Consider the following 22,792-nt stretch of genomic DNA (forward strand, 5'->3'; position numbering starts at 1 on the left):
AGGGAGAGAAAGGCTGGGAGAGTTGGGATTGTTCAGCCTGGAGAAGAGAAGCTTCAGGGTGTCTTAACTGTGCCCTTCCAGTGCCTGAAGGAGCCAACAGAAAACACGGAGAGAGATTGTTCATAGGGGGCTGGAGTGAGACTGTTTAGAGGGGTCTGGAGTGCCAGGGCAAGGGGGAATGGTCTCACACTGCCAGAGGGCAGGGTTAGATGGGATATTGGGATGAAATTCCTCCCTGGGAGGGTGGGGGGGCCCTGGCACAGGGTGCCCAGAGAAGCTGTGGCTGCCCCTGGATCCCTGGAAGTGCCCAAGGCCAGGCTGGATAAACTTGGAGCCACCTGGGCTGGTGGAAGGTGTCCCTGCCCATGGAAGGGGTGGAACTTCATGAGCTTTGAGGTCCCTTCCAACCTCAACCATTCCAGGGATGGGGCAGCCACAGCTTCTCCGGGAATTCCATCCCAGCGCCCTGACAGGGAACAATTTCTCCCCAAATATCCAACCTCAAACCCACTCTTCCAATCCAACCCCATCCCCCGGACGATGCGGCGCCCTGGGGGCAAAACTTAGAGCGCAGGAGGGAGCGGGGGCTCCCCGCCGCTCCCAGCGCGCCACCGCCGTGTCCCCCTCACCCCGACCCCCCCTGTGCCACCCCAAAATCTGCCGCGCGCGGTGAAAAAGGGAGCCCCCGCGGGGCCGCCGTGACCCCGACGTGATTCGAACACGCAGCCTTCTGATCTGGAGTCAGACGCGCTACCGTTGCGCCACGAGGTCCCGGCAGCGCCCCCTCCGCCCTTCCTGCAAGAGCCTGCGCGCCGCCCATTCCCGCGAACCGCCCTCGGGATTGACCCGCGCGGGGCTCCCCCCTCGGCGGGACCCTCCCGCTCCCGGGAATCTCCGGCTCCCGGGACTCCCCGGCCCGGCCCGTTGGAGCCGCCGCCGCCTCCTCATCCCCCCCCCCGCGGCCGCCTCAACGGTTTCCAATCCGCCCGCCCGCCCCGCTGGCCACGCCCCCCCCCCCGCGCCTGGGCTGTACCACTGTCCCCCGGGAGGGGTGTCCCGGCGCCGCCACCTGCGCGCTCCGGTGGCGGAGAGGAGCGATTCCCCCCCCAGCCCCGCTCTGGTTTGTCCCGGCCGCGGCCACGCCTCTTTTAAAGGGCCCGCGCGGGGAGAGCGGCCCGTGGCGTGCGATGAGTTGGGCCGTTCTCAGCCGTTCTTTTGCTGCTTATTTCGATGCGCTTCTGGCAGAGAAGGGGCCTGCAAGCAACCTGGAGAGGGACTTCTAACATGGCATGCAATGGCAGGACAAGGGGGAATGGCTTCAAACTGACAGAGGGGAAGTTTAGGTTCAATATATGGAAGAAATTCTTTGCAGAGGGTGGGGAGGCCCTGGCACAGGTTGCCCAGACAAGCTGTGGCTGCCCCTGGATCCCTGGAAGTGTCCAAGGCCAGGTTGGACGGGGGCTGGGAGCCACCTGGGCTGGTGGAAGGTGTCCCTCCCCATGGCAGGGGGGGTGTCTGGAAAGTCCCTTCCAACCCAAACCCTTCCATGATTCCATGAAAGTTCACTTCGACTGCCCCTATGAGTGTCACCTTGTTTATAACCATGGTCACCCTGGATAGAAAATACATTCCTCTATAAATATTTATATATATATATATTCTTATATCTATTTATAATTCATATATAATTTATATAATTAGTAGAATTTTTATCTTTATGTTATATATTATTTTTATACTTAGTAAATTTTACCCGAGATGCCAGCACTCGATTTCACAGCAGCTTCTGCTTTGCACCGTCTCTGTGCGTGTGTAAATGAGTGGATTTGCAGCAGGACTCTCCAGCTGCACACAGCTGGATTGGTGGGAACAGGATTAGGGAACTCCATCTCTCCTTGTCTCCCACCACAATCCCACCAAACCCTTCTGCACAGAATAAAACCCACCCCGGAGGGGTCTCGTAAATCCGGTTTATTCCAGCCGCTTCCCGGCGTGCTCGGACAGTTGGGATGGGAAAAGCGCCGGCTCCGAGCGCAGATGGAGCCGGACAAACCCCCTGGAATATCAAGCAGGAGGAGACGGATCAATAGGCGAGTCTCAAAGCACAGCCGCGATGCTCATCTCCAATTTACAGCCCTGTCACAGCAGCGCCCGCCGGGATCGGGGGATTCGCAGCTCCGGGATACCCGGGAAGAGCCCAAAGGGATCCGTCTCCATCGTCTCCGCTCCAGAGTTTTCCTGATCCCTTCCCCGAGGACACGGATGCTCCCGGCATCCCTCCCCTGTTCCCCCCAGCACCTCAGGGAGATTCCCCCCCGGGCCAAATCCTGCTGCAGGGCTGCGGGAAGGGGGAATATCCCGGGAGACCATGGGTGCTGTAGGAAAATCCTCCAGGAAAACGCTGCTCCCTCCCCTCGGGTGCTCCCTCCCCTCGGGCTGAACCCCGGCCAGCGAGGCTCCTTAACAAGCCCAATAATTACTCAAATAAATGCGGGTTTTTTCCATCTGACTTCAAAAGCCCTCAGTTGGGAGTCTTCCTGCTGTCCCAGGCATGAAGGGCATCGTTGTGGGGCTGATTTATGCCTTAATGCCACTGTGCCCTTCCCCACATCAAACCCACTTCCAAACACCGGGAATACGGGCCTCTGGAAGGTGCATTTTGGGGTGTTTTGAAGAACCAGCTGAGGAAAGGAGGAAGCTTGTCCTGTAGCAAAAACCCTGATCTCCAAATGGCTCGAAAATCCACACTCTAAATATCCTTACAAACATTTTTTTTATTTATTTGTTTAACTCATATATTCCTCTAGCATAGGAATTCCCACGGGAAGTGCTCTGCTCTGTGCGTACAGACGTGTGTGTGTTTATTTACAAATGCCACATTTATTTTCCCAAACGTACAGTACTGTTTTTCTATGGCTCCTGGGGCCGGGAAACTCCTGAGGAACAGGTCCCTTCCTGATGAAATCCAGGCAGTGGGATAAAAAAAAAAAAAAAAAGGACAATACCAAGAGGTTTAATGCTCTGATCCCTGTTAGGCAGCATTAGGGGGATGTTGCAAGGATGGTTCTGTGCCTTTCCCTCTTTGGCAGGGATCGATACAGGTTTATTTCGGGTGGAATCAGGAAAATTTATTGGCTGGAGCAAAATCCCAAAGCAAACACTTAGATTTAGGCAGGGCTCTGTTGAGTCAGGACCTGCTGTGAGCCTGCCTTTGCCTGCTTGTGCTGGTTGGTTGGTGGTGGTTTTGCATAGGAAAAATCTGGAGAAACAGGAGAAATCTGAGTGTTGGGGTCCAGTCCGAGCTCATTTCTGTTTAATTAATATTTCTGTAGACACCTCAGTGTCAGATTGTCTCTCTGGGTTCACACTGGCATAAAACAAGGGTCGAACTCGACCCACACCTTTACACCTGTAATAAACTGCAGAGCAGTGATTAATCCCAAGTATTAAAGTCCATCATGTGGTCACCACCACGAATCCTCGTGCAAAAATAAAGTTACATTCAAGAAATACAGAAATACACTTTGGGTTGCACCAACTTCCCTGGTTTTTTTTTTTTTGTTTGGTTGGTTTCTTTTTGGGTTGTTTTTTTTTTTTTGGCCCAAAGCTAAATCTGAAGGTCCTCACCAAGGACTCTCCAGGGCTGCAAACCCTGAACTCGGGAGGCTCTGCTGATGTGCAAAAATAGGAACAGAACACGGTCAGCATTTTCTCCCAAAACAACACGAGCTTCCCTGTGCCCACCTGGAGCTGCCCAAAGCTGCCTGTGCTTTGTCCTCAGAATAACATTCTGGAAAACGGGGCATTTTGGGGCAGCCCCAGATAATTTTGAGCTAGAGGAAGGCTCGGGGAGGGGGGAGCTGGAACGGGCTGGGAGCATCCAGTCCGTGCCATCCGACTGCCCAGGAGGAGCTGGAAGAAAACCCTGCCCGTGGGAGGGCAAAAAGGATGGCTTCGACCAGGTGACTTCTGGGGAAAAAAATAATAATAATAATAAAAGAAAAAAGTGGTTTTCTCTTGGCTGCCCCCCAGGATGCAGAGATTGCCCTGCCTGCAGCAAACACAGCTCGTTGCGAGCCCAGAGCTCCAGGTCGTGGCTTGGGTGGGAGTCTGTCCTGCTGTGGAGCGTCTGCCTCGGGCTCCCCAGGGTTATTTTCTGCTCCTTTTTCACGTCTCCAGCAAACCCTTTAAGAATGTGCTACCAGATGGAGAGTTCAAGCTGCAGTTTTTCCTTGGCTTGCCTCCCACAGCTGGTGCTTGTGCCCTTCCAGCTCGGTGCACAAACATTCCTGCAGCTCACACCAGATCCTGCACACTCCTCTGGCAGGACCCCTCCAGCACCAGGACCCCTCCAGCACCAGGAATCCTTCAGCACCAGGAACCCTGCAGCACCAGGATCTCTCCAAACCCAGGATCCCTCTGTCTCTAGGACCCCTTATTCACCAGGACCCCTCCGTTACCGGGACAATTCCAACACCAGGATCCCTCCAGCACCAGCACAATTCCAACACCAGGATCCATCTCTCACCAGGATCCCTCCATCCCCAGCCCATCTTCCAAGGGATCTGCACCCCCTACCCCCAAGTTTTGGTCCCCAGCCTGGCTGTTTTCCAAGCAAATAAACACCTGGATGCTCTTTCCCTCCTTCCTGCCCTCCCAAGGAAGCCAATATTTCCGGGGGGTGCCACACTGCCTGTCTTGGAGCGAGCCTGAGGCCCTGCTCTGCTCACTTGGGTCATTAAAACTGTTTTTTCCCGACGCTCCAGCATCAGCTCCACACCTGACCCCTCGTTCCAGGCAGTTCCTCCTTCCAGGGGATGTTCTGCTCCATCCCAGGGCTGTCGTTGCTTCCCTCCAGATCTTTGGCACTGCAGGAAAAGCTCGGGGTGCACGGGAAGGGCACGAGCCGTGGGACACCCACCCCCAAACCCCAGTGGGGACCCAGGGCAGGCACCACAGGGAGAGAGGAGCCCCACTCCTCTGTGCATCCCATCATCTGCTCCAAGGGAAGTTGGATGCCTTCCTCAGTGTAATAGGATTAAAGGAGGATTATTGCTGGTGGGAACAAATGCATCTTTTCAGGAGCAGGGCTCTCCTTTCCCTGAGGAGGGGTGGAAGTGGAGGCCCTCTCCAGAGACCCTGGGAACCCATGGTGTGAGGGAACAGGGATTTGCAGACATTCCAGCTGTACACTGAGCTGGATTTGTGATGGAGAGGACACCTCACTCCTTGCTGCACCCTCTCCCCAGGGATGCTCAGGAACAGCCAGGACACGAGGGGTTGTGCAGCCTCAGAGAGCCTGAGCTCACTGCTCAGCCCAGGGGCGTCCCTGCACCTTCCTTCCTCCCGCCAGAGGATGGAAAAACCTTGGAAAAGCACTTGGAACCTGCTGGATGATAGTTAGTAAGTCAGTAAGATTTATCCACTCCAGCATCGCTCAGCTCCAGGGGACTCTGGAGCGGAGAAGCAAAAGTGGGGTTGGAAGAGCCAGAGGCAGGAGAGCAAGAGGAAATCCTGGAAAATAAGCAAACCCCGAGCTTATAAAAACGCCAGGGGTTGTGCAAACGTGGGGGAAGAGAGAAGGAGACGGGGAGAGAGTGTTCTGTGATAGGAGCTGTCACGCCCCAGCCCTGGCAGGCTCCGAGCAGACGCTGCCCTATTAAAACGCCGCCACGGGAAAGAGAGAAACAAAACCCATTTGCTTTTGCCCACTGCAGATTTGGCAGTGGGAGGATGGGGGGGCTCCGAGGGGCTCGGGGCAGGGTGGGGGATGCTCAGCTCTTGGCAGATTTGCTCCAGAAAAAGCAAAAAAAAAATAAAAATCAGGCTGCAGTCTGGTGGGAAAACAACGTGCGGACGACGAGACCTTCAGCCACAAATCTGGAGGTCAAGTCAATTCTGACGGGGGGGGAATCAAAAAAGCACCAGGAGCCGTTTATGAACACAATGGAGGTCAATCCAGGAGCAAACCATCTCGCTCGGAGGCACGGTGGAAAACATATTGTTGCTTCGAGAGAGCTGCATCCACCCAGGGAGGTGGGAAATTCTCTTCAAAAATAACTGCTGAAGCTCGAGTGCTTTAACGTGCTTCACACGGCTCCTGGGTCATTTTTCCTCGTGTTTTTGAATGCACATATAATGGGTGTGGGCGAGTGTCTGCCTGTCTCAGTGTTACGTGCTGCGTTCATTAAACCCTGGGCTTGGGAACCCCTCTCTGGAGACAGGAATATTCGAGACAGCTCATCCCAGCCCAGCCTGGGGGACTCCCACTGCAACTGGGAGAACTGGAAGCCCCTCCCCAGCTCCAGCCTCCTCCCCAGTGCTGCTCCAGAGACACAGAACCTCCATAGCTGCACATCCTCAGCACCCCCCTGGCTCTGTGATCCAAGAGGTTCAGCAGCACAGCTCGCCCAAAAATGAACTGGGCCACTCTTCCTCACCCCTCAGCAATGATTTAGTTCCATCTGAGCACAGATGGATGCTTTTCCATGATTTTCCTCCAAACCTCTGCTCTGGGTGCTCTCCCTGGAGCCTGCCCTGCTGCTCTCACATGGTGATGCCTGCTCAGACCATTAGCAGGGACCTCCCCTGCATCCCCCAACCGAGCCAAAACGTGGGAGCATCAGCATTAACCAGGCTGGAACCTGCTGGGCTCAGTGGTGACCAGTGACAGGGCAGCTGGACTGGCTGCTCCCTCACATGTCACCTCACGTGTCACTGTGTGCCCTCTTCCGTGCCAAAACCTGGGAAATACCCACCTGGGAATGCTGCTGGGGGGCTGCAGCCCTGGCTCCCACAGCTCACAGAGCTTGGGATTAAAGAGGGGAAAGAGCAAAGTGTCCTGAGCTGCCCCAGCCCGGGTGTGACACACACAGACCAAGCACAGCCCGTGGCCCCCTGCCCGTGTCCCACCTCCCAGCACATCCCACCCCAGCCAGCTGCTTTCCCAGGAAACAGGCACCCAGCAGGGAGGATTTAAAGCTCCTCAGCTGCACCTTGGGTTGTTATTGGTGCTTCTGGCCAAGCTCAGGTTTTCGTGCTAAATCCTTTGGATAAGAAAATAAAATAACAGCCGTGTTGGTCCTGGATGTTGGCTGAGCCAACAAATCTGCTCCCAAGGGAGCTGTCAGTGGCACAGACAGCTCTGTTGGCCGAGTGTGGGTCTGGGAGCACTGAGAAAACCCTGGAAAGGTCAAGCCTCTTAATCACAGAGGAGGATTTGTGCTCCAAGTGTGCTCATCCCCCATGGTGGGGCCTAAAAGTCAACACTCCCCTGTGCTGACCAGCTGCCCCCAAGCATTTTCCCTTTCCAGGGGCTGTCCCTGCTGCTCTCCAGCAAATGGGAGCTGCTGGTGCCTGGATGGGAATGCTGGGTGTGTTCAGGGACAGGGAACTGGGCACTGAGACCCAAACCCTGGGTGTGTTCAGGGATGGGGGACCTGTCACCCAGACCCAAACCCTGGGAGTCCCTGGCTCACCAACACTCACCAGCTTTCCCATGTGCAGATCCTGGGGCTGTCTGGAGGGTATCCCAGTGGGAATGTCTGCCTGAGACCCCTTGGGAAGGCACAGCATGCAGGGGGCTCCTGTATGGCTTTAGCAGAGGGTGGGAAGGAGAGAGGGACAGGGTAGGGGGGAAAGGGGGTCCCTGGGCACGGCCACCACAGGAAAGGTGGTGGCAGGAGCAGGACTAACCCTGGGGAAGAGCAGCTCCTGCCCAGCAGTCCTGGGCACTGCTTTTGGCCCCAGGCTCAGAGGGTCTCCACAGGGAGGAGGGAAGTGCAGTATGGAAGAATTTAAGGATTTCTGCCCTGGAGAACATGTCCCTGGAATGGATCTCAGGTGCCCCAAGCTCAGGAATTTGGTCCTGTTCACCAAAAGAGAACAACCTCCTGCTGAGCCTCATGGCCCAGGGGTGCAGGGGGTGGGCTCACACCCCGAGGTGTCCCCCCTGCCCGTGGGGTGGGAGCTCCTGGTCTGCACTGGTCCGAGCAGGGTCCGTGTGTCTGGTGCCTCCAGAGCACCCCAGGGTGCTGCAGCCACGGGAGCAGGAGGGCAGAGGCACGGAGAATGGCTTCCTGGACTCACAGACAATTGCTTGAGGCTTTAAAAGGAGAAACAAGCCCCAAACCGGCTCCTTTTCTGCCTTCAGCCAGTCCTGCAGCAGCAGGACAACTTACCAGCCAGGGGCCAACCCTGCCCAGGACCGGGACTCCAAGGTCTGGCCCCGGCTTTTGAAACCCTTTCCAGGTCTGTCTGGTGAGATTTGCCGGAGCAAGGGCAGGTTGGCTCGTCCAGGAGGGAAATCTCTATCCCCCTGGGATGCAGGGTCCCTCTGACCCCGAGTGCTGGGCTGCTGGGGTGCTCAGCACCCGCTGGGATTGCTGCAGCTCCTGGGTGACACCCCCAGCCTCTGCTTCTGCCTCCCGGCAAGGTCATTCCCGTGCCTTGGCTCTCCCCTGGCCACAACCGGCGTCTGGGAAGAGAAAAGGAGAGAACGTGCAGGAGAAACGTGTTAGAGGAGATTAAGCAGCTCCCCCCCTGTGCTGCCCCAGCCCCCGCTGCTGTCCGTGAGCAGCTGCTCAGCCCTGGCTCCTCTTCCCCTCCCAAACTCCTCAGCTCGGTCCCTGAGCCCCCCGAGCCCCCCCGAGACCGGGCAGGCAGAGGTGGTGCCGCTGGGGGCAGGTCCTTGCAGGGGTGAGGAGGAGGAGGAGGCACCCAAAGCCCCCTCCCCCGGCGGTGCTGCCGTACCGAGGGGCCGGGCGGGGTCTGTCTGCTCCTCACACGGCCGTCTCCTGCTGTGCACTGGGCTCTTCTTTCTTCCTCTTCATCTTGCAGAAGCCGTGGAGCCCGCAGAAGCAAGCGAAGGTGAACTGGGGCATCACCTGGAGCAGGAGAGGCTCAGGAGCACCCCCGGGACACCTGGATGGGGACAGGGAGAGGAGTCAGGGCAGCTCCTGGGGATGCACAGGCAGGATGGAGGGTGTAAAACAGACCCCCCAGAACCACAAACCCGGAAAATTTCCCTGTACCAGGGCACATCTCCCCCCTCCTCCCTCCCTCCCTCCCCAGAGCCCCCAGCCACGCTCTCCCAAATTCCCCAGCCAGCCAAAGGCAAGGAGATTAAAATTCCCCCCCTCCAGCCCCTCTCCCAGGGAACAATCAGGACAGACGTGGGGACAGCTTGCAGCTCCTGGTGCATATGGAGGGCCTGGGAGGTGAGGAGCCCTGGGACAGCCCCGGCACGGGGGCAGCACCAAAGGTTCTGGCACAAAGAGCCTCAGCTGAGCTCTCCCAGTTCCCTCTCTTTGTGTCCGTTTCCAGCAGATAAAATAATGCCCCAAAGCACAGCCCACATGATGGCCCAACAGCTGCAAAATGTAATTATGCAAATGAAAGGCTGGGGGTTTTTAAATAAATAACAAATCCTCGCAGAAATTCCGTCTGAAGCGAGACCTTCGTTTGCTCCCTGCTTTAATTTTTAGCTTTTCGCAGGAAAAACAGAATCCCAGCCTGGTTTGGGGTTGGGAGGGACCTTAAAGCTCATCCCATTCCAACCCCTGCCATGGGCAGGGACACCTTCCACTAGCCCAGGTGGCTCCAAGGCCCGTCCAGCCCTGGACACTTCCAGGGATGGGGCAGCCACAGCTTCTCTGGATAAGCTTTTGCACAGTTTGCAGCCCTGATTTTGGCCCAGAACAGGCAGTGCTGGTGCCCAGAGGGAGCTGTGCCCGGCCCTGCAGTGCCCAGCAAGGCACATCCTCAGCCCCACGGCCCTCCAACCCCGTGGGGAGCAGGGGGACTCCCCCACTGGAGTTTGGAGCAGCCCCAATTCCCAGCAGGGCCAAATGGGAGGGAATTAACCACCGGGAAAAAAGCCAAAGCAGGTGGGGCCCGTGGCCCCCCACGAGCCCCCCACCAGCGGTGATGGTGCAGGGGGTGATGCCACATCCCTGCCTTTCCACTTCCCCGCTTTCCAAGGGGGCCCAGCTGCAGCACAAAGCCAGAAACATCCCCTTTAATTCACTCCCGCCGCTGCCCCCCGTCCCCAGCCATCTGGGTACCTGTCTGGGAGCTCCCAAATTAAATCAGGCTCTACCTCTGGAGCTCGCAAATAATGACAACGGGCTCTTTAATGAGCCTCCCGTTCTGAATGGCTTCCCGGCAGAGCGGCAGGTCCCGGCGCCTGCCTTTGTGCTGCTGCTTTTTTTGTTGCCAGCCTGAGAATGGGATTTTGGAGGGAACGGCTGGAAGGGCGGGGGGGGGTTTCGGGGGGCAAAGGGGGGGTCGCTCAGCTCCCACCCCTGAGCCCTCCCGGGTTTGCACGGCTCCAGCTGGAGCAGAGCACGGGGAAGGGGCGATGGGGAGGGGGAGCCTGTTTTGGGTGGGCACACGGCGGCTGGTCCAGCACCACCTCACCCGGGGTTTTTAAATGCTTCCCTGGCCCGGGCAGGGCACCCCCACCATCCCCCCAGAGCACCATCCCTGCATCGACCAGGCAAACCCCAGCCCCCCCAGGGGTGCCCCGTGCCACCCCAAATCTGGCCGTGCCCGTCCCGGCTGTCCCCCCCCCCCAGGCAGACACAAAGGCTCCCTGAGAGCCTGGGCGGTCTGGCTGGGACCCCAACGTCCATTAGGCACCTATTGATATATTTAGAGGAGCTTGTACCACGGAGGCTTTTCAGGCTGACCCTCTGCCTCCCATTCAGGCAGGGGACAATGATGAATGAGCCCCGGAGAATGGAGGCAGCCCAGCTGAGGCCGACGCTCCTGTTCTTCTTGAAAAGGTGGAAAAAGGATCCTGAAGGAGCAAGGAATAATTAAAAAATAAATGAACTGGCTTGGGCAGCGCTGACAGAGGCCCTGGCTGATTTGCAAGGGCTGGGCATGCTCCACAGCCCCGCTGCTGCCCTTTCTATTCAGGGGAGAAGATCCTTTCTGGGATAAAACTCTGGCTGCAGCAGAGAGAAAATGGGAGAGAGGAGCATTAAAAATGTAAAGCTGGAGAATTCTCTTTAGTCAACTGCATAACCCCAGGCCGTGTTTGTCACTGTCACAGTGATGAATTGGGAGCTGTCTGCAATCAGCATGCTCACTTTAATAATGGCACTTTCCCTGAGCCCTGAAAAAATGTCTCTCTGAACCAGCTGGCCGGAGTCTGCTCCTCAGCCCGGCGATTCCTGATTCCCTGGGATTCGCTGGGCAGCTCTTGGCACCACGGCTGGCAGCAGGAGCAGCTTCAGGAGGGAAGGTGCTGGGCAGGGAGAGCCAGGGGAGCAGGCAGGGGAGCAGGCAGGGGTGCAGGCAGGGCTCAGCACAGCCTGGCTGCAGGGACAGGAAGGTGCTGCCGGGCTCCATCAGTGAGCACCAAACCCAGGGCTGGGGTGCTCAGGCACCGGGATCTTCCATTCCAGCCGATTTTCTTCCCCTGCCTCAGCTTTTCTATTTCTGGGAAGCGCCGTCGAATTAACTTTTTAGCGACTTCGGGGGAAAAAAAAAACAAAACCAACAAGTTTTGCATTTGAAACCCTGAATTTCAAGGCTGCCTTTTTGCTGCCCGCGTGTCTCGGGCTTCCTCCCTGGGAAACGAGATCATTTGCAATGGAAATCGCTCCTGTATTTTTGCAGGGGAGCCGAATGGAATTAAATAATTTGTAACAAATCGCAGCAAAGTTCCCAGAAATTTTGTTTCATTTGCCTTTCATGATGGCTGGTCCAGCCACAGCCACAGATGAGGTTTTCAGGAGTGACTGATGATTTGGGGATCACTAGCCTGGCTTTCTAAAATCCACTGAACAGACACCCTTGGAAGAGTCCCCAGAGACATGGTTGGGACTTGCAAGGACTTTCTTCAGAAGCCTGGATGATGTGGATGCTCCAAGCACGGACAGAGCTTTGCCTGGGACTTTTGTCCCTTCCATTTCGAAGCATCCGAGGTTCAGGTCCTGCATCCCAGAGCCTGTCCCTGCGTGGACACAACCCCTTTCCCACACTCCTCACCCTCCTCCTCCTCCTCCAATTTAGCTGTTTGCCAGCCAAGCTTTCAAACTCATTATTTCCCGGGGTTGCTTTTTATTTTCCCCCCCACAAACCTCGGACATCTCTGCTGCTTACAACCAGTCCTAAGCTAAACCCGACTTCAAAGCAGCTTCTATAATGAGCAGCAGTGCATTAGAAACCCGACAACAGAGGAGCTGAGGCCGGGCTAAAACCAACCTGAAAAGAAGCACCATCCCTTTAAGGAGAGATAATGAACGGAGAAGATGTTGCTTGGCATGTTTGCAGAGAATCACTAATTAAAACATCGCTTCTGTAAAGTCTGCTGATCCCATTGATTCTTCCCCCCACACAGTTAATTTGCTGCTAGGAAGGCAAAGTCGCAAGGGTCCTCATTATAAAAATTTCACTGGCTGCAGCTAATGGTTGTAATTAATAGGTGCAATAAATTTCAAATGGGCAGCCGGGGTGTTCATTAGCTGCGGGCTGACTCAGCACCGGTGGCCTCACCAGTTACTAAATAACCCATTTCCAAGCAGACGGGAGGGGGAAGGTGCTCGGTGGCACAACTGGTGCATCCGTAATTCCCCGCCCAGGGCAGAGCTTGAATAAAGAATTCCCGGCCAGCCCCGGATTTGGCTCTTTTTGTCCCGGTGGTGAATTGTCTGTGTAAACCTCCCCCGGCCCCCCGGCAGCTGAAGGGGGGTGGGTTTTCCCAAAAGGTTGAGTGACCTGGATTTCGGGTGGGATCAGGAACTGAACCCTCTGATGTAAAGGGTAAATACCCAGTGATGGTGTCACAGCTCAAACCCAGGCATGGCTGGGTCTGCCTGTTGGGGGTGTGGGTTTTAATGCCCTGGTCTTTCTCTGGGCATCCCATGCCAAAGCTGAGCTTTAAAATCCCCCCCAGGCTCCCCCTGAGCATCATTCCCTCCGTGGAAGGTCCCAGTGCTGCAGCCCCCCCGTGTCCACCAACCCTCCTGGGGCTGGGTGCTGTCCCAGCTTTGATTAAAAACTGCAGCTTTTCAGTTCGTTATCATCTGGCTGTAATTAAAATATCAATAATTGGCACACTTTTCCCCCAGTTATCCCCCGGGACCGGCACCCAGCGGGCTGGGTGACCCAGGAGGAAGGTGATGCTCTTTCAAATCATCATCGAGGCTGCACAGGGACAAACCTCATCCCAATCCCGGCAGGATTTGGGAGCTGGTGCCCTGTGGCTTCACGTGCCTGAAGCCAAAATGACTTGTGCTGCCACGAGGGGTGTCCAGGGGCTGGTAGAGCTGCACAGGGGCTGCCATTCCCCCTCCTTGGACAAGCCTGGGCCTCACCAGCTTTGGGACACGGGAGCTCCACACCCAAAAGCCTGGCTGGTGGATGCCTCGCTCATTAATGGCAGTTATTATCTGTAATTAGCAGTCCTGCTCTGCACTCCTGGGAGCTCAGGAAGGACCAGGGAATGCTGGAGGGGTCCAGCCAGGTGTTTTTGGACACAGGGCTGCCCGGGAGTGTCTTTGGGTGGCTCCTCCTCGAGCTGCTTTCTTTAGACCAGCCACGGGGTGAACTGGGATTTCGATCACTGCCTTCTCAAAAAGAGCTGCGTGCCTCAACTCTCAAAGATGCTTTGAGAATTCCAACCTGCTCCACTGTTTTATTTAATGCCATGAATCCTTCATAACCCAGGGCAGCCGAGGGGCTTGGCTGTGCCCAGCCCTGGACGTGGGCAGCAATCACAGAGCTGTGCTAATTGAAAGGTGGCTGGAGCTGCTGCTGGGAGGTGGATGCCAGACAGGCTGAGAGCTCACCTGGTGCTGGCAGCATCTCCTCCTCACGCTGGACCTTTGCCAGGGGTCCCTGGCAATGCCTTCTGCACGGCAGGGCTTTCATGGGAACACTTGTCCCGTGCCTGTCTCCTCAGCTGTCCCTGAGGCCGGAGCAGACTGAAAACCCCAGGACAAATCTCTCTCCTCAAGCCCTTGGGCAGTGCCTGGGGGCGCTGGGGCTGGCAGAGAAGGGCGAGACATTTGGCCCAAAGTGCCCAGCTCTGGCTCCTGACCACCAGACCAACGTGCCCGCTCCGTTTCTCCATTCCCTCCCCTCCCCTCCCAGCCGCTCCCCGGGAAGCACAGCGGGCTGTGCTCCCTCTGTTCCTTCCGTGCTTCCGTGCCTGCCTTGCTAAAGGAAAAATCAATAGCATGAAAGGTAGTGAGAGCAGGTCTCGGGGGTGGAGGCTCTCGCTGGCAGAGAGCAGACAGGCTGCCAATAATCCTGCTCGGCCCGACCGCCACCGAAACATTAACGGGGGCTCGAGTTTGTGGCTTCCTCACCCCTGGAAGTGTCCAAGGCCAGACTGGAGCAACCTGCTCTGGTGGAAGGTGTCCCTGCCCGTGGCAGGGGGGTGGAACAAGGTGAGCTTTGAGGTCTCTTCCAACCAAATCATGCTGTGAAATGTCTGTGGTGCTAAGGGGGTCCAGAGAGGGTTTTGCTCGTTGCTTCCCCGCCGCAGCATTTTGGGTTGCAACAAAACCAGGGCTCCCGGTGTACCTTGGAGTGATTTGCCCTGCTCTGCCCTCCTTGGCATCCTCTCTCTGTGCTCCCCAGCCCGGGGTGGGGGTGGTGGGGCCAAGCCAAGCGTGTCCACCCTGCCCGGCGTGAATGGCTCGGGGCAGGCATTGTCAGGGGGGAATTTTCTGAATGAGCAAATCCTCATTAAAAAATAATTAAAACAGCCTGGTGAGATTGGCTTAATTCCTTTCATTTTGACTGATGGTGTTTAGTTTTGATGATTTATGTGGCACGGCCCTTGCCAGCTCTCATGCTTTCATTGTTGGAGCTCATGGGATTTCATGATTTTCTTCCTTCCACACCTCCTTGAGTCATGGGATTACAGCTGAAATCTCAGCTTTCAGTTTTTTTCAATGACTATTATTTTTAAAGATGCATTCCAGGCTGGTGAAATAAACTTGAAAGCCCGACACCTAATGACTCAAAGCTCAGGAAGTGAGAAAAGAGGAAAGAAAAAAAAAAAAAAAAAAACAACAAAAAGAAGGGAGGAATTGCTCGTTTCCTGCTTGGCAAAGTGGTTTGGAATCCCCCAGTGTTGGTCAGGTGGTCGTGGAGGTGGTGGGGGCTGCAGTGGTGGAGTCTGGGGTCATGGGGTTTGTGGCAGTGGGATCTGTGGGAATGGGGTCTGTAATGATGGGGCCTGTGGTTGTGGGATCTGCAGGAATGGGGTCCATGGTGATGGGATCTGCAGGAATGGGGTCCATGGCAGTGGGATCTACAGGAATGGGGTCTGTGGTGATGGGATCTGCAGGAATGGGGTCTGTGGCAGTGGGATCTGCAGGAATGGGGTCTGTGGTGATGGGATCTGCAGGAATGGGGTCCATGGCAGTGGGATCTGCACCCTTCTCACCCACCCCACGGATCCAGCCCAGCCCTGCCAGGTTTCTATGCTCGCAGACATTGCCTTTGCACATTTAAAAAGCACCAGTTCCTGCTGTGGAACTAAACCTGTCCTTCCCACGTGCTCCTGGCCACCACCTCCCCTCCAACATCCCCGTGGCACCGGCCTGGCCGTGACCTCATGGGAGCTGCAGGGACAGACCCTACCACAGGCTCTGCTGGGCCTCCAGCACCCCTGGCAGGGGCACAGCGTGGTGGGAGACGTACCTGGAGGTGCCAGGACTTCCCTCAGCCCCCTCCTCACCCCTCAACACCAAAGTGTTCCCGCCTTCCCCTGGCAGCCCTTGGAAGTGCCCTTGGTCTCTGCCCTGGCCCTTTTGTTCTGCAAGGGAGGGGGGTGTGCAGGTGGGGATGCTTTGAACCGCGTGAGAAAAGCTTCCCCGGCAAAGAAAAGCCACTCCCGCGGCAAAGAAAAGCCACTCCCGCCGCCGAGGGGGCGCCTGAAAGGCCGTGCCCCCCACCACCCCCGGCCCCCTTTGTCTGCCCACCCCCTGCCCCACCCGCCTGGCCAAGGCCCTGCAAGGCTTCAATGCCCCCTTTCAGCGGCCGTTTGTTACCCAGAGGAATAGGGGGGGGTTCCAAAGGGGCTCGGGGGTCCGTGCGCTGGGTGCCTGGAGGTGCCTGGAAGGTGGAGTCCCTCCTCTGTGTAGCCCATGGCTTTTCGCCCTACATGAGTTAGGGAAAGCAATCACATAGGAATAAAAAGCCATAGACCACAGCAGAGGGCTTACCCAGGATAAGCCAGCAGTCTTTGGGAAGAGCGAAGGGAAAAGGGAAAGGAGAGGGGGGTAAGAAAAGTAACTCTTCTGCCTGAGTTGTCCTCCCTCCCCATGACCAGCTGGGAGCACAACCCGCTCCCTCCCTGCGTGGGGACCCCAAAACCAGGCTAGGTTCCCACCCAAAACACCCCTCAGCACCGTGGCATCACGGGGGGGCTCCTCCTGGGTTACCCACGGGTCAGCAAGGAGAGATCCAAGCCTGGCATGTCTGTCCCCTCAGTGGGGACCTGACCCCGGGAGGAGGACCCTGTGCCCTGCCTTTGTGCTCCGGATGCTGTAATGAGCTGTGACTGCAGGGACAGCAGCAGGGGTGAGGCTCAAAAGGCACCGTGCCACAGGCCAGAATGAATGGCAGGATGTCCACGGAGCAGCAGTGGAATGGTTTATTTTCCCTCTCCCGTGTCCTGGCCACAGCTACACCTCATCTCTGTCAGGACCTGCTATTCCCCAGCACAGCTTTTTGTGCTGCTTTGAAGGATCACAATAAACCTGACAAACCTTGAGTTATAAACCAGAGAGTCGACCTGGCTGCAAATGGAGCAGCACAGATTTCCACCTGCAGATCAAGTGTCCCTTTCCCAGGAGGAGCACTGGGATCTGTGGGATAAATCCCTTTTGCAAGCAAGGGGGTGGAAAACACTTGCCTCGGGGGTGTATCTGTACCCTGCCCTGGAGCTGTTTTGAAAATCTGACCCTTGGGGCCGCAGAGGGACTTGCCCACAGTCACGGAGTCGCTCAGCAGCAGAAGTGGGAGCCAAAACCCTCCCCGTGGCCCCACTGCCCCCACAGCTCACCTGGCTGAGGCTGCAGAGGCAGCGGATGCTCAGCCGAGGTGCATCCAACAGACCCGCCTTTGTCGGCTGAGACAAAGGGCTAAAGAAAGGTCTGGCTGCAAACCCGCCTCCCGCTCACCTCCCCCACTGCCGCTTCCCCCTCTGCCTTTTCGGGGGAGTTTTCCTCTGGTTACCCACAAAAGAGGCATCTCAGGCCGAGGTGATGTGCTTCACAGGAGCAGCTGCTCCGGCAGCTCCCCCGAGAGCCGGGCACGGACCTTAAGCTGTAGAAAAGCCCCTGCACCTCCCCACACCTGGGGAAGCTCCTTGGGTGGCACCAAAACTGCCCAGGTTGTCCGGGGAAAGCGCCGGCCTCGGCCTTTATTCCCTCCCCCTGCCAGGAGAGCGCTCGTTCAGCAGCAGTGACTGCTAATTGCCGGGAGCTGATGAGGTCAGCTCCGCTGCTGAGGGCAGGAAACTCCCTTTCTCTTTGCCCTCACAAGAATCCTTGGGAAATCCAGTGTTCCCAAAACTGCGCAGCGAGCGGGATCGGAAGTGGGGAGGATTTTGCTGTGGTTTGTTACAGCAGCGAACACGACTTTGACCTACAAACCAAACTCCTGGAGCACAGGACTGGGTTTTTTTCTCCCCCCGAAGGTCTTTCCTCTTTTAGCTCCCATATACGAACGGTGAGCAAAAAAGGCCACCGTGTGCCCCACCTGTGGCACGCCACGCTCCCCTCCAGCCCCTCCACGGGTATCCCAACATTCCTTGGTCCTGGCATTGCATCCTTGGTGCAGGTGTTGCTCTGGGAAGATCTGCTGGGAACACCCCGGGGATGGGGGTACGTGCCAGCAGCCCCACATGGGTCTCTGCCCTCCATGTCCAGCACTGACCCACCCCTTAGGGTGCACTGAAGATCAGCCCCAATCTCACTGCACATTCCGGGGGTAAATCTGTCCCAGTGGCTCTTTGGGACGTGGCCCTGTGGCACCCCACGACCTTCCCGAGCAGGTGGCACCCAATTCAGTGCCAGGCCACCTTCCCCTAGCCCGGGAAGAGGAGTCCACGTGCCCATCCCAGAGCCACCATCCCCACTGGACACCGCGGGGACCCGAGGACAGCCCGGAGCCGCCGGCCGAGCACGGCTGACCTCACCTTTGGCAGCGCGGCATCCTCTCCGCGGGAAGGGCCCCGTGCCAGCCATCCCCGGGCTTGGGGCGGCAGTGCCCGCACCGTCCTGTCCTCCCCTGGTCCCTGCCAGCGGAACCCGGGCGCCGCGGGGATGCTCGGGGAGCGGGTGCCCGGCGCTGCCCGGGGTGGTCACTCCCACCGCCCCGAGCCCCGGCGGGCTGCGGGGGGGTCTCCCCAACCCTCCCCTTGCCGGCTGCTCCCGCTGCCATCCCCAGCACCCCGCGTCCCGCCGAGCCTCTCCGCGCGGGCACATACTTGAGATGGTTGTGCACCGAGGGGCCGGGAGCGCAGGGAGGGAGGGAGGGAGAGAGGGAGGGAAGGAGGGAGGGAGGGAGGGAGCGGGGGGTCAGGTATTTCTCCATCCCTGGCTCCGGAGAGCCGGTAACAAAGGCGCTATTGAACTGCAGCCTCTCTGGTCTGTGAAGCAGAAACCTCTTGTATCTACTTCAGTGCCTTTGATCTAACTCCCCCAGTGGGATGGATATTACTCATGTCCTGCTGCTCGGGTACTGCTGCCAGGGCGGGACGGGGGGGACGAGCCCCCCGCTCGTCACCCTGGGCTTGGGAAGCGTCCCACCAGCATCAGGCACCCAGTGCCCAGCTCCACTCCCATCCTTCCCTGTGCTCCTTTACCCAAAGCCCTCCAAGACCCCAAACTTTGGGGACAGGTCCCGGGCTCAGCCGAGCGTGGAGGCAGGAGGAGCAGAGCTCTGCGCCTCACATTCCTCTCCTGTAATTAAAGCCGGTGCTCTGGGTGGAGGGGGAATTTCCCAAAGGGTTTTACTGGCGTCTGGACAAGGGTCAGACAATGAGAACATTTGACAGGGTGCCCAAATCTGCTGTATCTTGGATACGCTCAAAGCCTCCCCCCTGTGTCCCAGGAGCTGCTTTGGGGTGGGTGGGGGCTGTTTGGGCAGGTTGGGAAGGCGGGTGTGACTTTGGGGACTCTCTCACCATGTCCCCACGGGCCTTCGCCCCAACCAGGCTGCCCCAAAAAAGCCAAAGCTTGAACAGCACGAGCTTGCTCTGAAACCAGGTTCCCAGCGGGATGCCCCAGGAAATGCTGGGTGAAGGAATCAGATGCACCTCGGAGACTCACAGCACTGAGATCGATGCCTTAAACAGGGCTTTGCTGCCTCCAGCAAAGTAACTGCCTCGCTCCCCGGGGAGCCAGGGGCACTCGGGGCTTATCCTGGTTTTTGCCAGTCCTGGGGGGACACTGGGATGCTCTGACAACCTGCCTGGAACAGTCCCAGCTGCCCACAAGCACTCGAGTGCCTTTGGAAATCTTACTCTCCTGCCTTTGCGGCTCATTTGCAGAAAACCCAGTGCCTGGCAGGTCCCACAGCACCCAGAGAGGCACGTGTGGGAATGGCCTGTGGAGCTGCCAGGCCCCTGGGGTGCCCACGTGACAGTGTCCAAAGTGAGGGGACCCAAAATCAGAGCACAGGGGGAAGCCTCCCCAGAGCCGGGGGCTCTCGGTGCTGCTTTGCCTTCTCCAGGGGCTCCTTCCCTCCTTTCCCAGCTCCCTGCCCGTGTCTCAGGTGTGGGGGGAGCTGAGACACGGGCAGGGACTGTCCAGGGCTGCTCCATCCCTGCTGGGAGGTGGGAGGGAAATAACAAACCCCAACGAGCGAAATGGAAAGGACGGATGGCCAGATGGACAGACAGATGGACAGATACTCCAGAACGGAGGCTGACCGAGCTGGGAACACCTAAAGGACTTTTTCCACATAGATCCATACCATTTGCATCTCAAGAAGGTTCTTTTGGGGGATGCTTTAGGGTTGTTTTAGCCTTTGTTTTAGGGGATCACCTGCAGTTCCCCCCTCCCCAGCCACAGGCTGGCTCGTGCCCCAGGGCAGGGTGTGCAGACCCCAACTCCTGGTTAGTTTTTAAACATCAACTATCAGAACTTGGGGACCAGTTGAAGTCAGAGTCGGGCAACGATCCATTTTCAAGCTGTCTTGACAACTGGCTCCAGCACAGCGAGATTACATCTACTAATCACATTTATAAGGCGCCCAGGATCATGAATTGGGGACTCAGAGAATATTTGTCATTGTAACAATGTCATTTCCCAGCCTTTACCTTGTTCTCCAAGTCGTTATGGTTGGACTTTTTGGCTTTATAGAAACATCTACCAGGGAAAAAAGAGGCTCCAGAGCATTTGTTGTAGTGGTGCTGAAGGTGCATGCTGTCTGCCACTTGTACATCCCATGGATAGGGTGATACTGGGGTTATTTATGGATTTTAATCAGCTTTCCCATCACCTGATTTTCCACTGATAGCTGCTTTAACAACACAGATATAACCCAAGTCTCTCCAGAATGCCCCATAAATCTTCCAGGCTATAAAAAGGGGAGGCCAGGTAAGCTGAGCAACCCCCCTGATCCCTCAGCACACCCGTAAGGCTCAGGAAAGCAGCACCAATCTGCTTCCCTGCCTCTCTCCAGAGCTGCAGATGAGACCACACCGTCTCCAGCACCTTTTATCGAGGCATTCCAGGGAGATGTGCTCCATAAATCCACGTTTGCAGCCCCAGCAGCATCCCAGCAGCACAGGCTGAGCCCAGCTCCCCTCTCCAGGATGCACCACAGCCATGGGAAACCCACAGGAAGGGCCAAAATCCTCCTCATTTTCCAGGTGCACATGCAATCACACGCTCCTTCCGAAGAACAGAATCCAGAGGGATTTGTTCTAAGGAGAGAAAAGGAATCTTTTCATTTCTGGCTACTGTAGCACTTTGCTTTATTCCCGCAGGGATGCTCGGCCACCCCTCTGAATCCACACCTTCCAGGAGTGCAGGCATTGCTCCCCAGCACCCTGGCAGCCCAGGAGAGGTGTTTTCCTCTTCCAGTGGGCACTCCAGGGCCAGGCTTTCCCTAAGTCATGGGCTTGTCTATGAAAACTGGGGCTGTTGAGGTGCCCAGGGCTGCCCACCCACCAGACTCCCGCAGCACTGGCTTTTCCAAGGGTGCCTGAGGTCACTTTAGTGAGCAGAAATGTTCCCACTGGGACAACCTGGAGCCAGGAGGAACATTTTGCAAATCCAGTCAGTTTGTAGCAGTCAGCTTTAGGTACAAAACCAGCTCTGAGAAGCTGCAACCTTTCCTTCCCACTTTTCCATCTGGAGCAGCATTGCCACTTCCAGCTCTCCTTCCTTCTTACCCAAATTACTTTTTTTAGGTGCCTGGAAATGTAACAAAAGGAGTTTTTTCTCTGGATGAAACACAATATTCTGCAACCCTAAGTGATTTTGTTTCTCAGCTCGCTGAAAATATTCAGAACAAATTCATTTTGGTCTGACCCCCCTGGGTGCTCCTGCGCTCTGCAAACCTGCACCTGAACCCAACCATCCTCGGAGAGACCCCACCAGGATCCCAAGACCATGAGCTGTGTGTCCTGGGTCACAGCCCTGCTGAACCCCAAACCCCTCTGCACGTGGCACAGCATCCCTGGTTCCTCTGGATTTATTTCCAGGTGGAGGGATGAGAGGGGCAGGTAGGAAGGGGCGAGGTAATGACCCAGATCTGTCCCTGCACTCTCACCATGGCTTTGCCACAGAGCCCATTAAGGGAGGGCAAGCTCAGCTCGGGAATCCAGGTAAGTCACTCGCTAACAAGATCCTCCCGGGCCTTTCAGCACATTCCTGGGCACAGAGATTTCAGTTCCCACAGCCCCAGCTGTAATTAAGTCTGGGCTGGGAGGCAGGAGACGCTGCAGGAGCTGAGGATGGGGGGAGGAAGTTTGTCTGCATTTGCTGGAGCAGCCACAGGGCTGGTGAGGGATGGCCTGGTTCAGGCAGGGATGGGGGATCAATGGCCTGGTTCAGGCAGGGATGGGGGGATCAATGTCCTGGTTCAGGCAGGGATGGGGGGATCAATGGCCTGGCTCTGGCAGGGATGGGGGGATCAATGGTCTGGTTCAGGCAGGGATGGGGGATCAATGTCCTGGTTCAGGCAGGGATGGGGGATCAATGGTCTGGTTCAGGCAGGGATGGGGGGAAAAATGGTCTGGTTCAGGCAGGGATGGGGGGATCAATGTCCTGGCTCTAGCAGGGATGGGGGATCAATGGTCTGGTTCTGGCAAGGTTGGGGGTGATCAATGGTCTGGTTCAGGCAGGGATGGGGGGATCAATGCTCTGGGTCAGGCAGGGATGGGGGATCAATGCTCTGGTTCAGGCAGGGATGGGGGATCAATGGCCTGGCTCTAGCAGGGATTTGGGGACTCCATCTGAGCTGTCCCACACACCCCAGGGGTTGATCCCTGGTGAGGAGGAGGAGGGTGAGGAGAGGAGGGTGAGCACTGCTCCCCTTGGTTCTCCAGCAGCTTGGACTTGGGAATGGAGAAAGACCATCTGAAGGGTTCAGTGATCAGAAACAACCAGAGCAGAGGGAACAAAGAGATGGAGAAATGAGAGGGGGAAGGTGAGGGAAGAGCTCTGTGAGGGTGTGGGGTCGCTTGTCCAGAGGCAAAAAGCGAAGGCAGGATGAGCATCACCAGAGTGGCCACCTCAGCTCCCCTGGGAGACTCTTCCAAGGGCTCAAACCTCTCTCAGGTGAGTCCAGTGACTTCAGAGAC

General features: G+C 56.9%; 1 protein-coding gene and 1 non-coding gene across 2 annotated transcripts in view; both read right to left on the minus strand.

Moving 5' to 3' along the window:
- Positions 1 to 699: 699 nt before the first annotated feature.
- Positions 700 to 771, minus strand: TRNAW-CCA (transfer RNA tryptophan (anticodon CCA)). The gene has a single exon. It is a non-coding gene; the product is annotated as a tRNA-Trp (tRNA).
- Positions 772 to 2,776: 2,005 nt separating this feature from the next.
- Positions 2,777 to 22,792, minus strand: part of BLACAT1 (BLACAT1 overlapping LEMD1 locus) — a 32,929-nt gene continuing 12,913 nt past the window's right edge. Inside the window, exons 2-3 of the mRNA XM_051808878.1 lie at positions 8,752 to 8,922; positions 2,777 to 8,476 (exon numbers count right to left, since the gene is read on the minus strand). Coding sequence (XP_051664838.1) covers positions 8,781 to 8,882 — 102 coding nt within the window. The 5' untranslated portion in view covers positions 8,883 to 8,922 and the 3' untranslated portion in view covers positions 2,777 to 8,476; positions 8,752 to 8,780. The remainder of the gene's footprint in view (positions 8,477 to 8,751; positions 8,923 to 22,792) is intronic.

Source organism: Manacus candei, unplaced genomic scaffold (genome assembly GCF_025592945.1).
Source record: "Manacus candei isolate 608988 ecotype Guabito, Panama unplaced genomic scaffold, ASM2559294v1 h1tg000073l, whole genome shotgun sequence".
NCBI lineage: Eukaryota > Metazoa > Chordata > Aves > Passeriformes > Pipridae > Manacus > Manacus candei.